Genomic DNA, 16,835 nt, shown 5'->3' with positions numbered 1-16,835 from the left:
TATACTATTGTATTGATTGCGAAAAGGTATGAATCTAATTAACAAATTTGTTTGTCAATGTCATGCAATCTTTTTAATGCCGTAATACTAGTAAAAACTATTTAATTATTAATATTTATCCTTCTTCCCTACCCATTCAGATAATCTATCTTTATTATAATTTTAAAAGTCTTAAAATACTTTTCAAAGAAGATTCACCTTTCTTCTCACAATTCTCAGTATATCAATAATCATTTTATTAAATTTTCTTTCATAAACGACTTTAAAAAAAATTTATTTAAATAATTGAACTGGCATGTGATTTCAACTTATAATTCATGCCATTTATACCCGGTGCCAAAAAGACAACAGTGGCTGTTCTAGTGTTAAACCCTCGCATAACAGTCACACGATGGCCTGTCAGACATGGTCACACACACACACCATTTTCATCATTTGCTCCATTGGACTAAAACCCCAGGTACCGAAGCCAGTAGTTGACATTTTGGTCAAGATTATGCTCACTAGATAGCAGCACGAGTTCTGGTATTTGCTCTGCTTTTGAATGAAATTTTGGCTCAAATTTACTTTTGTGACTTCAAACACATCTTACATCGACAGAATACCATTCATTTTCAAATAAAGAGCCATTTCAGTTATTATGAACATTATATTTTGCATTTTCAAAAGGAGCCCCTATCTGATATGGTCACCCCCTCTTTAACAGATGGATTTTTTGTCCCGCGAGTGTCTGCAAGAGAGGAGTTTTACTGTAATTTATCAGATTTCAAATAGGCCTATGTATTTAATAATTAGCACATTGGACTTGAATTTTTAAACACAATCACAAATAATGAACGATTGAATATAAACTGTAAAAGTACTTAACACTAATAATAGGTTTACAGTAATTTATAAACTTGATACATAGTAGATGAAGATCCTTGTAATTTGAAATTGAATGGAATAAGAATATCCAAAATTACAATTAGAATGAGGAACTTTATTTTTAAATGCGAAGCGTTTTAAATAAGATTACATTTCCTACATTGATTTAAAAAAACAATTTATTTTGAGTCTTTATACAGAAAAGTGTACAACCAACTCTTTCCATTTAGATCTTTGTATGAGTCTGATTTGATAGGGAAATGCATCACAATTGCTTAAAAAGAATTGAAACTTGCTAGGTGGAAATTTTCATTTACTCTCCAATGAGAACGGAGGTATTCTACACTCAAAGTTGAGGCCATCTTCTCTTTCCATTCGAAAAGTACCCCTAATGTATTCAAAGAAATGTATAAACTTTTTTTTTTTTCAGATATTAGTTCAAATATAACAATATGAATCAAGGCATTAGCACAATAACAAATGTTTTCTTCAATGCATCATACAGGTCAGAACTTTCCCTTGGTCTGACAGAAAGTGTTTTGAAATTGAGAAAAGGTCTAGAATGTAAAACAATGGCAATGAAAATGTTAAAAGTTGTCATATACAAAATTGTGTGAAGCTAACAATAACAGTATATCGGCCCAAGGTTCGAAAACATGGTTGCCACTTATCCTAAGCCATTCTGGAAAAGAAAAATCTCTCGGACTCTCAAAAAATTCCTATATATCCTGAATTTCAACTGATTGTAAAAAATTCTTACTTTTAGGAGGAAAAATAATTCTCAAAGAATTTACTTGGAAAAAAGACCATTGCTTTCATTTTTCATCCCCAAAAGGACATCAAAAGCATTATGTAAATTGTAGCCATTGCTTCAAATCACAAAAAATATTTCATTTTCGGGGAAGCGAAGACAAAATTTGCAGAACAGTCCGCGTCGATTCTACCTTTCAACATCCAAATAAGCGAGATGACTTGTATCTGCTTTGATCATATGTCCCATTGTGTCTGTATATCCAGTTTCTGGCCAGATGTTTTTTATTTTTATTTTTGGCGATATTTGATTTGAGAGTAGTAATGACAGGTAATTAACTGGTGATTTGGTGTTAATCGGATTGATGTCACAAGATTACATCGGATTGATGTTTGAATAGGGCAAAAATCCCTACAATTTCGCTTCCATCAATGAAAAATCCCTACATTGTTTTCCAAAAAAATCTCTTATATTAATTTTTGTGAGGAAATTTAGATCGGCACAAAAATTCTCTCTTTCCAAAGTTTGCAACTGGCAAAGTGCTCACGCACCCAATTTTTACAGGCAAAAAAAAAAGCAGAAACATCATCAAATGGTAAAAATATGGAATAAATGAAAATATATCATAATTATTAACTGATAAATTGAGTCATAAGCGCCCATTCAGCGCTTGCAAAATAACTTTATATAATATTTCGAAACATTAGCAACATTCGCATTCTATAATATTAACTCACCACATATGCCCACACGGTGACTGCAAACTAACATGACTACTGTACTGAAAGGCCGGCTGCATTTTGGATAATACAGGTTCCTGTATGGAAAGACATAAGTATATATTTACATCTTAAAAATAAATAATAAACATTTCACTTGTTTGTATTATTGAAAAATGACATATTTTCAATCAGTGTGTGTGTGAATTCACTATCTCACGAGACATGTTTGGAATTTTGTATATCTTCCTGACTTTTTGTCAAATATTTCACATTTTGTGGATAAATATAATATAACCGCTCTGCAAGCTGACAGGGATCAGCTTTCTGACCATGATGTTTGACATGAGCAGACATCTTTTTCCGCTCAATAACTGGGAATAAAGATTCGGTATCCCCCAGCCAGTGTGAATAGTGTTTATATTATATTTATTTTACATTTTCCCTGACTTTTTTCCAGGTTTCTGGAAACCCTGCATTAAATCTCAAGATTAGCCATGGGGGCCACAAGAAATTCTAATTCTGTTCTGATTGACGCAACTGCAGTAAAAAAAAATTCAAGAATCTCTGATCTGCATGACATGTATGAAAAAAACAAACACACATCAAATTGGTTTAGTCTTTCACACATCAAGAATTTCTAGAAAACAATTCACCTACCTCAATAAATCAGACTCAACAGCTCTCTACTAAATGTTTTGTCAAGTTTCTACGGGAGAGCTTCAGAATGATGGTCATCTCCAGGTCTCAGCCACAACTGTAAAATTGTTGATAAGAATTTATGTAAATATTATTTACCTGTCCAACTACTCCTCTGCCTCTGACAGTTTCTAAGGAGCCTGAAAGACTGAAGATCCGCCAATGACGTTCTCGCAATTGTACTGTAAGATCCCCAAGGTTTTCTAGTCTAATGCAGTACCTCCACTACAGGGAAAAAGAAAAAAAAAGACAACTGTTTGGAAATCTTGTTTCTTCTGTATCATTCCTTGCGAAAAAAAAGTGCAAAGGAAAAAGTAGTTATCAAGCTACAAAGATTAACTTCAGTTTTGGACAGACTGTACCGATTGATACCCCCCCCCCCCATAACTCATTTTCAGGATGCAAAAAACATTTCCTGTGTGCAGATTTGAAAAATAAGATATCTTTTTTGAGTTAATACTTTAATCACTATATTAAAATAAATGTTCCAATCACGGATATAAAGTTTCATTAGATTTTAACAGCTCCTTTTCTGGAGTAATTTCTTTTACAAGTGTTTTCAAAATTAGAATAGAATGGAAGAAAGGTGGCCAAATATTACGGCCCAGAGTGGTTCTCAACCTGGAAAACCATGGCTCCTGGGATACTCACATACAGTTGAAAATCATCCAAAAAGGGAGCCATGGCAAGTGGAGAAGGAGGGCCTCAGAGAGCTGTGAAAATACAAGGCTTCAAGTGAAATATGGTGGAAAAAAATGTGACTACTTTCAGAATCCAGCAGAGCTGTCCATAGAACTAGGGCCATATTAACCTATGTGGACATGGCACAGGACCATATTAACCTATGTGGGCATGGCACAGGGCCTTATGTCCCTATGGGGCTTATGTTATCAGATTTGGCACTATGATTTGCAAGCATAGTGTATGTAAATATGTAAGTTGTTACTTCTAGCTAGGTATGGAAGCTCCAGAACATCACTTAGCTGAGGACGCATTATGTTGAGACAGTGATGGGTAGAACCCCACAAGAAGGGTTAGAAGCTTACTGAACTCTAGCCCAGAATAGGTTTGGACTCAGAGTGGTGTTTCAGATTTATTGCATAGGTTTGTTGGATTGTTCCGTACATTAAACAGACTTATTTTTTCAATTGACTCTTGGGAGAGATGATCATCCACCCCCTTTCTGGATCCATGCCCAGTGGTCCAGAAATCAATCTTAGAAAATGTTTGTTAATAGCAAATTTAGTTTAGACTAAATTCAATAAGTACAAAGGGTCTCGCTACTGGATGAGGGTAGAGGGTCCTCCACAGGGGGGCCAAGAGACAGAAATATTGTCCGGAGATGTAGCCTACATACAGCAAAGCAAATCCACTGCTAAGCATATAATGTAACTTAATAATAATAATAAATATATCACATGATCAAATTGGAAAAGCTTAAGCATTACTAACGGTATAAAATTCAAACATTGGTATACCTATCTTGCCAACAAAATCATTGCATAGCAGTTAATATTATTTGATTATATGATGCAGTGTTTTTTAACTAGTGGCCCATAAACTAGTAGCTCCAGTCAGCTAAAATGTTTACCTCAATCGGCCATTACATGACTGGGGTGCTACATTGTTGTGGGACAAAGCAAGACGCTATTTGACTTCCTATCTGTATGAAAAAGGCTTGTCCAGCCATATTAGAGATAAAAACAAAACGTATTAATCTAATGGAAGTTTCAAACTTTTTTAACCAAGCAACAGCAGTGAATGCCACTCTAATCAAAAAAATTTATTTTATAACAATTAAATTTTTTTCTGGTCTATGAAATATTTCTCATATTGTCTCATCTGCAGGTGTAAAAAAGGTTGAAGAATATTGCTATATTGTACAAGACATGAATATATACATACCCAGTACACACTTGTATTCTGTGAAATCTGTAAATGAGAAATTAAGAGATATAAATATTATTCAGATTTGAAACATAATTTAAAAAGATATCAAACAGGTGGGTACATTTTCATAGAAACAGATAAATTTTATCACTTAGAGGTATACATGATTTTAATAGTCATATTGTATTAAGGTGAACTTGCTTGATACAAATCAAGTACACGTCTTGTTAGATGATGTTAGCCAATAATAATAGTAATATTTCATTAATTACAAACATGTGAACCACAAACTCCCATTTAAGAGAAAATGACAATTGTGCATCAAATAAAAGAGGTCTGTTCCATCAAGATGGACTGAAATTGGCACATGAGCACAGTCATTTCGTGCACATTTGAGCTAAATACCTACATTTATATAGTGCCTATTCTGAAAGCTGTTTAGTTTCATTTCTGTCACAGAGAGGTTGGCAGGAGATGTCTCCACTGAAGGGGGAGGGGCTAAGCAGGGTGGCAAATTTCAAGTAATTGGTAGTCAAGATATAAAATTAGAATGGGTAAATGGAAAACAAATTTGAATATTGTGCAAGTGGAGAAGCCATAAATCAGTCTCCGGGAGTTGGTGTGCTAACTTGGGACTTCCTGCTGTAATTATGTGCTGTTTAGTTATCTGAATGTTACTTCTGTACAGTGTTCGCCAATACACATTTAGACTCATGATTCACACATCAAAATTCAACTTTACCCCTCCAAATTTCATAGAGGAGTAAAAATACTCCTTCAAATTTAACGTACGAGTATTGCTTTAATATAGTATTACTCTTGTTTTTTATTTAAAAAAATACCCCTCATTTTACAAATTTACTCCTTAAAATTATGGAGAGGAATGAAATTACCCTTCAAAAATTTTCTTTTGAATAACACTGCTTCTGTGTCATGAAAGATTCCAACAAGGATTGATCAGGTATCAAACACGGAACATATTAGAACATCTTTTGATATATTAAGTGAGTGTCCTATCAATCTGGGCTACCATGGCCGAAACTCTTTTGTCCATTTTCAATTTCCAGATTTAGGGCCTTCCAATCACAATCCCACAAACTAGAAAAATTTCAAACACTTTTTATTCATATAGCTGCCAAATAAACAATTTATATGTATATATACATAAGTGCTCTTTCTCTATTCATACTACAAATGCAAGAGTTCTTAATCTTACAAATGATCATCTAATCCTATAAGGCTTGGTCAACATTGCTGTGTGCCAAACTTGCCAAATTAATCTTGGATTAGTTCATATATGTTATCTTGAATGAGCTTTATGGATAAAATTGAGTTTCAGCCATTGTACATGCACCAATGTTGAAATGAATAAATAATAATAAACTTACTTTTTGTCCCATATAAAATGGTATCACTGTCACACGAATATTTTCTGTGGTTTCTTTATGGACATCAGAAAGCTCAAGCCAAGGGTGATTCTTTTCGTGCCATGCTCTTAGAGTTTCTCTTGCACTGAAAGGTGGATCTGTGAAGGTCAAGAAATATTCTGTGCTTTCATATGATTTACTGCTCAGATTTAGAAGCAATAATGTATGGTTCAATTAATAAACAAAAGAATACAAGAGTGTCTTACTAATCCGGCACATATGATTAGGGTTACGCACAAGATTACTGAAATCAAAGGATTACTGGAAGGCAGTTGAAAAAAGCCTTGTTTAAATAATGTTAATTTCTGGGCACACACACAGCCCAATTTCTGCATGAGCAAGAGGGCTTTTGTTCCCCTAGGATTTTGGGGGTCCCCCAAAATTAAAACTATGTATTCATTGACTAACAAAGCATCTTTAACCTCACACACACACAGTCACATGTTTTCCTCTCCCACACACAAAGGAAGCCAGCCTGAAAACAGTGGATTACTAGACAAGCCTAAATAGCACACGACTGATCATAGGGAGAATCTGCTGTTCATAATTTAAAGCCCCTTCTTTGATGAATTTTTTGCAACAAATTTGAATGATGTATAGTGTAGGTCCCAGCAAGAAAAATGTGAAAATTGCAATATATGTTCACATGTACAAAATTGAGGAAAAGGATGAGTAGATAAGAAGATTTGATTATTTCTTTTATTTTCTACCAATACCCTCTCTTCAATCATCCAAGGTCATTCTATTGCTTTTGTGTTATCAACTTGTGAATCCATTCATTTTTATTCTGCTCACTTGAAAAGAAAGGAGAAAACAACTGAAGAAGCAAATAAAAAAATTACCTATTTATACCTCTATGTGTACTTATATTTCTTACTAGGTTAGAACAGGTTAACTTGTGCATCTCAGAAAGGTAATTAAACTCATAATTACAGTATTCTCTCACTAATCAGGCGCATACCACACCAGGGTGTGCTAGATAACTGGAAGAGAGTGAGTTGAAAACAGCTCATTCAAATGTTGTAAACTTCTGTGTGCAGACATAAAGGTAGCATGTTTTGCCATTTTAAACTCACAGGATTCATGCACAGCGAATTGCTAAAAATCTAATGTATTTTAAACACATATTTTACTATATATTTGATTGCTCTGTTGTATTTTTCACAAAAAATATACATAAATCAGTGAATAACTAATTTGAAACAAGTTATGAGGAAAACCACAAACTTTTAATTTTGATTGGGATCAATTTAAAATTTGAACTTAACAGTTTTGTTCCTGAGGCGAAAATAATCAGAAGATATTATATAACTCTAACTTTAGACTTTTTAAAAAAGGCACTATGCATGTTATATATATTTTTAATATATTAATACACCAATTTCAGTAACATTTCCTGTGAAAAAATGTCTATTTCTTGAGCAAAGTATAATCCATGAGCATTGCCGAAATGGAAATGATGCTTTTGTCAAGTCTGATGATAATCAAGTCAGAATTGTCCAGTTAATCAGAACATTATACAGTCGGCCCCCCGTATTCGCGGGGTTACGTTCCGGGAGTGACCGCGAATACAGAAATTCGTGAATAACAGAAACCATAGGTTTTTATTGTATATCACGTTTATTGAATATCATGAGAAAGAGCAGGGTGACGCAGAGGTAGAAGGGAATGTAAAACAGGATGCAGCGATTGTTGGCGATGTTTTCTGAAAGAATGTTGTTGTTGTTGTCATTTTTCTGTTTGCTGTGTCTTCTTCATATCATTAAGTATGTCGGAGTATGTTGGCAAGGCTTCCTCTACTAATTTTTCTACTCTATTTCTAGAACGTAAAATAGAGGGATTTATGTTATGAAAATAATCTATTGCTGATTTCAGCTTGCAATTCCCTTTCGCTATGTTACTTGTGGTGAACTTGTCTTCTACTTCTTTATCTCGATCTTCTTTATCTGGTACTGCTTCAGTTTCAGTATAAGCTGCATTAACTCCTCCTCGATCAACCCAATATCAAAAGAACTTTGAATAGCGTGTATTCACTAACAAGGTACCTCCTGACTTCCGAAACGAAAAACCGTTTAAACTAATCCAGGAAAAGTGTTTTCATAGTCCAAGCCTTTTTATTGTTCGTCCAAAATACTGGGAGCTTTGGCTTATCCCTCCCTTCAACGCTCGCGAATTCACAGATTTGAAAATGATAGTGGGCTTTATCATGTACCCATTCGCATTTGCGCAAAACAACATAGTAAGTCTATCTCTACTTGCCTTAAAACTAGGAGCTTGCTTTCTTCCTGTTGCTTAACTTCTTTGCGGCATTTTCTTCCAAAATAGTGTAGTTTCGTCAGCGTTAAACACCTGGTGAGGGGCATAACCCTTCTCTTAAATAGTTTTCTACAAATTTTTCGAAATTTTCTAGCTGCCTCCTGGTCGGCAGAGGCTTGATCGCCAGTGCTTTTTACATTGCGCAATCCAAATCGTTTCTTAAACCTATGAAACAACCTTTACTTGCATAAGATTCTAATGAAATAGACGTTTCACCAGCCCTTTCCTTATGGAATAGTAAAATTTTTCGCATTTTCTGTTATAATATTACAATCAATTGAAATACTTTTTTGTGTCAGTCTTGTACCCACAAAAAACAGAATTTTCTGTACGTGAAACACATGGATCCCATAGGCGTTGCAAAGTTTTGACTGCCACAGGTGCGGCTACAGCTACGACTGAACGAATTTCAGATTCCATTTTCTTGATATAACTCACCGAACATTCGTTGATTCCGTAATGGCGGACCACCGAAGGTATTGACTTCGCCAATCAGTCAATATATCAAATTTTTCTTGTCAAGTTTTCATTTTGATTTACCTTTTCAAAGCATTATCAGTAGCACTAGAAAAATGAGCCATCCTAAACAAGCACAACTCAAATTTTGTAAATAAAACACGTGAACGATGATTGCTGAGTATTTTAGACAAAAATTCCAATAAAGGGGAAAACCATGAATATGGAAACCGCGAATACGGGGGGCCAACTGTATGTAGATAACATAATTTTTAAGGTAGTGAAAGTTGGAAAAGTTGCAAAAAATTAAAACTTTGCCAGAGAGTTAGAGAAATCAAGTTCGACCATTCAACCATTTTAAGTTTTGGAAGACCATCTCACTTTTTGAAGAATGGGTTAGTCATCACTAAACAAACATTGTTGCATCATAAAAAAGTTCATTCACAAAATTATGCTATTTATTGAAATAGTTGAAAAAGTCATACACTTGCCACTCTCTCAATTAATTTTGACAAACTTGTAAATTTGTTTCCTTGTCTTCATGCCAGGAAAAAAACTGTCTGCTTTGATATAATCAGCATATTTCTTACAATGGATCAAAGTGCTATCAAACATTATACCATACGTGACATTCAGTTCTACATGTTATAGAGCACATTCTAATGGGATTACAGTCAGCCGCAAGAAACAAGAAAAAAAAAACATTGGTGTCTTGCTGTGAAATTTTACATGAAAAGAAAAAAGTGTCGATTGTCCCATCATACTTGTGAAAGATTTATCAATCAATCAACATTAACATAACTTTTTCTTTTGTGTTAGTAACAATAAAATAATAGTTTTCAAATTTTTATACAGGAATACCTGTAGTTTGATCACAGTTTTTTTTCTCTAAAATACAGATGTTTTGTGAAAATATTGGTCCTAATTTACAAATATTCAATGTTGTATAATATATAAAACTGTACCCAGATTTTCACACAAATATTACTTATTGTCAGTGTTTCACCTACAGTGTAACTTCGATGTATTACTATAATAATATACCTTTTTCAGGATCGTAAACGAGGAACTTGTCAAACAATTCATGATTTATTGGCTGCTTCTCTATACTTGTGTAGGGCAATATGTCTTCGTGAGCTACGTAATCTAAACCTGAAAAGAGCAAAACAAATTGAAATTCATTAATGAACTCATAAATGGTGAGAAATGAGTGATGATGTTCTAATACAGCAATATTGATGACAGTATCAGCTGTTGATGAAAACTTTGTACGCTATAAATGCCGAAAATTAAGATTGAAATATCTAATCATTTCAATGGTAAACATATCCTCAAGGTAGAACTTCAAACATTTTTTTTTCTTTTTTTCAATGAAGGTAGTTGGTTTTTGAAGGTAGTAATTTTTTTTAATGCAGCATAGAAAAAATGGAAGCAAAGTTACATACCTGGTATGGCATAAAGTGATCGACTGTTTTCTTGGTTTCCTAAAAATGTTACAGCTTCTGTTTGGGTTCTCTGTTGAAAGAAACAAAAACAAATTTTTGGTGAGAAAAAAAAGAGCATGTCTTATTTTATAGAGTGCATAAGATTTTAAAAAATGCTAGACTATTGTTTAGTTACTTACAACATAAGGACAATCATGAGAATCGATAAGAACTTGATAGTATGTATGTGTATGACTTTTTACTTCCTTGCCTACGTGGTTATATCCACTACTTGACTCTTCACTTTCTCTGTCACAACAAAAGAAAAGAAATTATAAATTACAATCTTTAGGAACACTTCATAACTTAGGTTTCAGTTTGTGAAAATATCACTGAGAAAAATACATTAAAAATGAGTTTGTTTCATATCTATAAGGGGCGGTTCAAGTATCACGTAAACAAATTTTTAGTCATTTTTGACCCCCTCCCCCTTGTCAGCAAATCAGAAACCCCCTCCCTCCATCGATGATGACGTAATACTTGAACGGCCCCTAAGACCATTCATTCGAGACCATTCATTTTTTAATTGCCACATTGTTTATTATAACTATTGATGAATAATTATTTTCTGATGACAATACAAATAGCAAGCACAGCATTTTTGCTTATTTTAAGCTATTCTTTCGCCTAGAATTTCAGAAACAGACACCATATTCAGTCTCAAACTTTAAAATATCCATCACTGTAATTACAAAACACACACCTATAAGATGAAAATAGTCTGAATCCATCTCCAAAACTTCTATTTCCAATTGCCACACTTACCTGAGAATATTTTACCAGTGCTAAGCCACACCTTGCAATCAAACCCATAAAATCATCTATTGTGTCCCAGTCACTACTGCATGTCTGGCATGTTCCAGCACATTCCACCCCTTCCCAAGCACAATATCACCTACACTTCACGAAACACTATTCTACATCAAGTAAATAAAATATGTACCAAGTAGTGTTGAAACCTTCATAAAAAGTAAAAGAAGTACCACATTAAAACTCTTGTATAAGCCAAGGCTTTTTGTTCAAAATTTGTTCCTAAATTAGTGGGATCAGCTTATATACGGGTCAATTTTTCAGAAGAAAAAATTCAACCAACTTTGCCAACGCCCTTACTCACCTATAGCAGGAATCCACTAATTACACCATGCAAAGCGAGTCTAATTAATAAAAACAGTCATCTTTGCATCATCACGGAGCCCCCGGCTGAGTTATACTCAGAGACAAACTATTCAAGCACTTTTCCAGGGGAAATATAAAAATTTAAGGACATTGGTATTTTGGTTGATAAAAATCCTGATTTTTTTTCACAAAATGAAATTAATTGGATTTTTTAAATTTATACTCAACATTTACTCACTTTTAATCTCGAGTTTGAAATGGTAATTTATATTATATCAATTTGTAAACATCAAATTCTAAAGGTCTTGCTTAAAAAAAAGACCCACTGTGTGTAGTTAGTATTGATGTTAGTAATGACATTTAAGCAGAAATCATTTTATGTTTGATACAATACTGAAATTTGCCTTGATAAAAGGATCAGAAAGCCTGTAGCCATATAGGCCTATGTAGGATGACCACATGACCCATATTTCCAAAGAATTCCTGCATATTTTCATGTAATTTCGTCCATCCCAACTTTTTCGCAAAAATGTCCTCTGTTATTTCCCGTAAATTATTTATTCTCAAAAAAGCCTATTTGAGAATTTTTATTCCTTACTGAATGTAAGTATTAAAATTATTTTTTCAACAGTTGCTATGAATTATGACCCTCGTCATAATCCCCTCCCCCATATTCAGTCGGAAAAAAAAATTGAACTATAATTGAAAAATTATTGGCTTATCCCAGGCATGTGACTGGTTGGCAAGACCCACACACCAAAATCTGTAAGGCTTCTTCTTTTGAAACTATCTCATAACATTAGTGGAGAGAAGACACCTTGGACCCACCCCGGAAGATGTCATTTCAAGAACCGTTGTTTCGGCTGATAAGATTAACTGCACACAAAGAATCTATGAGTAAATGTGACAATCCTTCATTTGATGGTGACAGCTGTGCACCCCAATGCTATTGAACACTACTTTAAACCGCTACTTCGACTTCTGGAACCAACAAAAAAAAATTTGTTATTTCTTAACATGCATGTTGAAATTTGAAAACTGGAACATGTGAGTGGTCCTAAACATGTTTGGTACTTTATAACTTACAGGATCTTTTTTTATCACTGTTTAAACAAGATACAATCATTTACAAATGAAATCAACAGATCATTCTCACCTGTTTTCATCTTTGTTTGGCACATCCCTATCATAAACCCTGGCAATCCAAGGAAATAATGTCACGCCTCTGTATCCAAACACTCTATGCAAAAATAGCTGTATACAAAAGAAAATAATACAATTTTAAATGAAATATATAGTAAGATTTGATATTCCTCCCAATCAATTATGAGGAATGACTTCAAGAAGGCGGCAAAAAAAAAAAAAAAAAAAAAAAAATTGACTGAATTTTTATACCTGTCCTGTATCATATTTTCCTTCAAGTTTCGGAGTTTCCAATTTGCCAATTTCAGCAAGTCTAGAGCAAGAAAAATGTGAGAAATTATATGTTTGATAAGAATCTCCATTACAATATCTTTGAAATATTCTTAAAGAACAAGGATTACAGATCACATGATCTTTAATACATAATGATATTGATTATATCATTCCTCATTGTGTGCCGATATTTATTCTAAGTAAAGAAATATTTAAACTTTGGTCGTTGACTTTAGAATCAAGTAGATCCCGTATAGAGCAGTTTGTTGTTTTGTTGTCAATTCTATATTGATAATGCAACACAATATTTATACATAAAAAGCAAGGACATATAGCGAATTCAGAATGGCTTTTACTTCATTTCTTTCACTGAGAGGTTGGTGTGCTACCTGCTCAGTATGGAGACTTCCCGTAGTTGCATCACAGCTGAAGTTGGGTTCCTTGTGGTTCCCAAATTCAAGGAGCAAATGCGAGCTGATTTCCCCATTAAAAAGTCTCGCCACAGAGAGCAACAGGCCTACAACAGTACAATCATTCAATCATTATACTTCACTCACAGTCAGAAAAATTGATCGTAGTCGACAGCACTGTACATAACAAGCATTACACAGAAACAAGCTTTGCGTTAGGCTCACAACATGTACGCGAAATTCTGTAGAGGAGCGTGTATGGTTGAGTAGTAGTTGCAATGTGTTATGTTAAACTTAATGGTTCCATATCTTGAACACTTATTTCTGACAAGGCCTGAGAACATACTGTAGTAGGGAAAATTACAAGTAAACAAGATACAAGGTGCTGCTGCCTTGGACATCATACGCGTTGGAGAAATCGTTTGTAATTTTTCATCAATTTATGGAGATTCTTGATAAAAATCTTCCTGGAGACTCACAAATCCCATACTGCCACTGGACATAGTATGTTTTGTGTCACTACTTATTATATTAAACTGGTGATACAAATGAGTATTCTTCAGAACAGTAGGTGCATATCACATCTTAGCCTGGGCTACTATTCCTACTCAACCATACTTGCACCTCATAAACATTACACCTTGTGAATTTCTAATGATCGCGACATATGCATATGTAAGACCTTGATCTATTTATTTATATTATGAAATTATGAATGTTTCATGTTCTAATAGTGCTGCCATCTGTCTTCAATATTAGAAGTGAAATTCACAGATGTCTAAATTTTCACTTTACATGGTTATTGTGTTTAAGAATCTGGGCTATTGTGTGCCTCTGGTTGGACATGAAAACATTCGAGTTGGATGGATATCATTCTTTTTTATACATTCAAATTCCAAGCTTTTATTGTTTCACATATTTCTAGGCATCTAAAATTCTAGGTTTAAGTGCCAGTAATTATGCCATGTATAGCATTAAGGCTTTCGAATAAGGAGGAGAGGATTGAAAACAGTCTATCGTCGTGGCCAATTCATTACTGAGTGAGTTCTGCCAAAAATGTGTGTATATATAGTGTTGTACATTTGGGCCCCCATCTGATTTTTCAGTGCTGTCATCTATACTTCAGAAGTGTAATGACTGAATATTTGTATCATTGTATGCCAGTTTCTTTCTTCAGCAAGACTTTTTAATGGGGAGATCAGCTCGCATTTATGCCTCAAAGTTGGGAACCACAGAAAATCAACTTTGGCTGATCACCACTGTGGCGTCAAAGGGGTTCAGACCTGAATCTTTGCAATGCGAGTCCATCCTTATGACCACCTGAGCTTGTGATCAACTGACACTTCCGCTGTAGATGCAATGGAATCTGTATCATCATCGTGACATGGAACAAATGAAGTGATTTTGGTATGAAATGGTGGCCTCTGGTTGAGTTCATATTTGGATGAAGAATCACAATTCAGAAGTGTTCGTTTTTTTAACTGTCTTGATCTTGGTCTTCTGTATTGGTATCTATGAGCAGTTAGTGGTCATGTCTGTTTATATTGCAGTGTGGCGTGTTAAACTCAAATGTAGTGTTCATCTTCTTTCCTATCCAAATTTCCTTTATGTCTGCAAATCTATATTGCTTCGCAGTTCAACCAGCAGTGTAAATGCATTTCGAAAGATCAGCTATCTGTGTCTTGGAAGTGGATATCGATGTCCTAGAGGAAGGCATGCTCAGCAACAGATTTTTCTGTTTCCCTCAAGCAACAACAATGTTGGTGTTTGGAAATGCACATTTTTATCCAGCACAAAGTGGTGCCAATATAGACAGATGAACAGAAAAATCCGGTGAACTTCCATCGAAGAGAATGGGTCTTCAGGGTCTTTGATGAACACTGTGTTAGTCGAGTTGTCACAGTTCTCCCCCCCCCCCCCCGGCTTTTGAAAATACACTAAAAATGGTATATATATATATATATATATATACACAATTGAGTACATGTGCTTTGCTCCCCCCCCCCAGAAAAAGTTTAAATGGCGGCCCTGTTTCAAGGTGCGAACGAGAGCAGATATCCCCATTAAAAAGACTCACCACTGAGAGCAACAGGCCTACAAAGGTACAATTTTCAGTCATTACTCTTCAATCATAGTTTGCAATGTAGAAGGCAGCATGATAACAAGTATTGTACAAATACAAACTCCACCTTAGATTCACAACATATATAGTCACAACTTCCAGCATTGCTCAGGTCTACTTTGATCGCCTGCTTATATCTTCATTAAGACAATGCTGCGTGCCACGATCTAGTTAGGAGGAGGGTCTTTGGCCCATTCAAAGAAGGATGACTATCATTTGAGGGTATATTACCTAAGTACAGAACCGATTTGGTCTGTGGCATTTTTTAAGAGGTATGCTGTTCTAAGCTTGTTTGAATCATCCTAGAGTTTTGAATTGGATTTCCAGGGGTAGATAACTCTCGTGACGTGTATATCCATTTGACTAAAAGGCTTGGTTTAAACGAATCAGTTCATTGTTAGGGTTGACCAGTTTACAGATTTGGGTAGGTGAATGAGGGTTTTTAGTTCCACACGTTGATTATGATCATGGCCTTTCACCAACTTTATGATTTCAAAACACATAAAGGGTCCTTAGACAAAGTGATTTTTATTTTTCTAAGGCCTTATCTGGCAAAATTTACATGATTGATCTCGAACATTTCAACTAGAACTCATTTCTATGGGGGGGTGCGCCGCCTTCTCTTGAGGCTCCCGGGCCATTTTCAAATGGGCTCATGTACTAAGACGGCACTGCGAGTGTAATGCAACCAACATGCTTACGTACATTCCCTACAAAATCAAGAACATGCTTTTAATCAAATCATATGTACAACGTTTTTAAGGGATATAAATGCTTCACCTCGCAAATCGAGCTCTCAAAAATATATTCGGTGATGAGATGATGCTAGCCGATAGGAGAGGAGCCGAATCGATGCGAACAATCAGCGGTAAAATTCTCAAATATTTCATAATATTACTGCAACCGCGATTAAATCTATGGTGACTAGAAGCTGAAGGCCCAAAGTGTAAACAACAAAAAAAACTGAGCATGGACTGTTGCCAAACGCGTATTAGAAAATTACATGCTAAATCCATTTAAAATTTGATTTCATTGTAAATATTTAGAAATAAAACAAATTATAATAAAAAAAATATATTCTGTGGAATATTCATCATTTGTAGTGTTTTTTCGTCATTTTGTAATATTTTTTTTTTGTCTGAAAGTGAGCAGATGATCAGAC

General features: G+C 34.6%; 1 protein-coding gene across 1 annotated transcript; it reads right to left on the bottom strand.

Moving 5' to 3' along the window:
• Positions 1–1,028: 1,028 nt before the first annotated feature.
• Positions 1,029–16,643, bottom strand: LOC149081640 (polymerase delta-interacting protein 2-like). Its single transcript, XM_089237055.1, has 11 exons — positions 16,454–16,643; positions 13,121–13,181; positions 12,882–12,979; positions 10,750–10,858; positions 10,571–10,640; positions 10,170–10,277; positions 6,315–6,451; positions 4,942–4,968; positions 3,136–3,261; positions 2,356–2,435; positions 1,029–1,255 (listed from the first exon to the last, which is right to left on the bottom strand). Exons 1-11 carry the CDS (start codon positions 16,561–16,563, stop codon positions 1,177–1,179), a joined length of 1,005 nt encoding a protein of 334 aa, XP_089093181.1. The 5' UTR covers positions 16,564–16,643; the 3' UTR covers positions 1,029–1,176.
• Between the last annotated feature and the right edge of the window lie 192 nt (positions 16,644–16,835).

This window comes from Pholcus phalangioides, unplaced genomic scaffold (genome assembly GCF_987345545.1).
Source record: "Pholcus phalangioides strain wild (caught in Gottingen) unplaced genomic scaffold, Ppha-v1.0 ptg000009l_1, whole genome shotgun sequence".
NCBI classification, from domain to species: domain Eukaryota; kingdom Metazoa; phylum Arthropoda; class Arachnida; order Araneae; family Pholcidae; genus Pholcus; species Pholcus phalangioides.
The sequence above is the reverse complement of the archived record's forward strand: the minus strand, read 5'-3'. Positions and strand labels throughout refer to the sequence as shown.

Coding starts and splice junctions, on each gene's coding strand:
- LOC149081640 (XM_089237055.1), bottom strand. CDS start 16,563: ATGAAATATTTGAGAATTTTACCGCTGATTGTTCGCATCGATTCGGCT. Junction 12,980..13,120: donor GAAAATATGATACAGGACAG/GTATAAAAATTC, acceptor TTTTGTATACAG/CTATTTTTGCATAGAGTGTT. Junction 10,641..10,749: donor CTCATGATTGTCCTTATGTT/GTAAGTAACTAA, acceptor TTCTTTCAACAG/AGAACCCAAACAGAAGCTGT.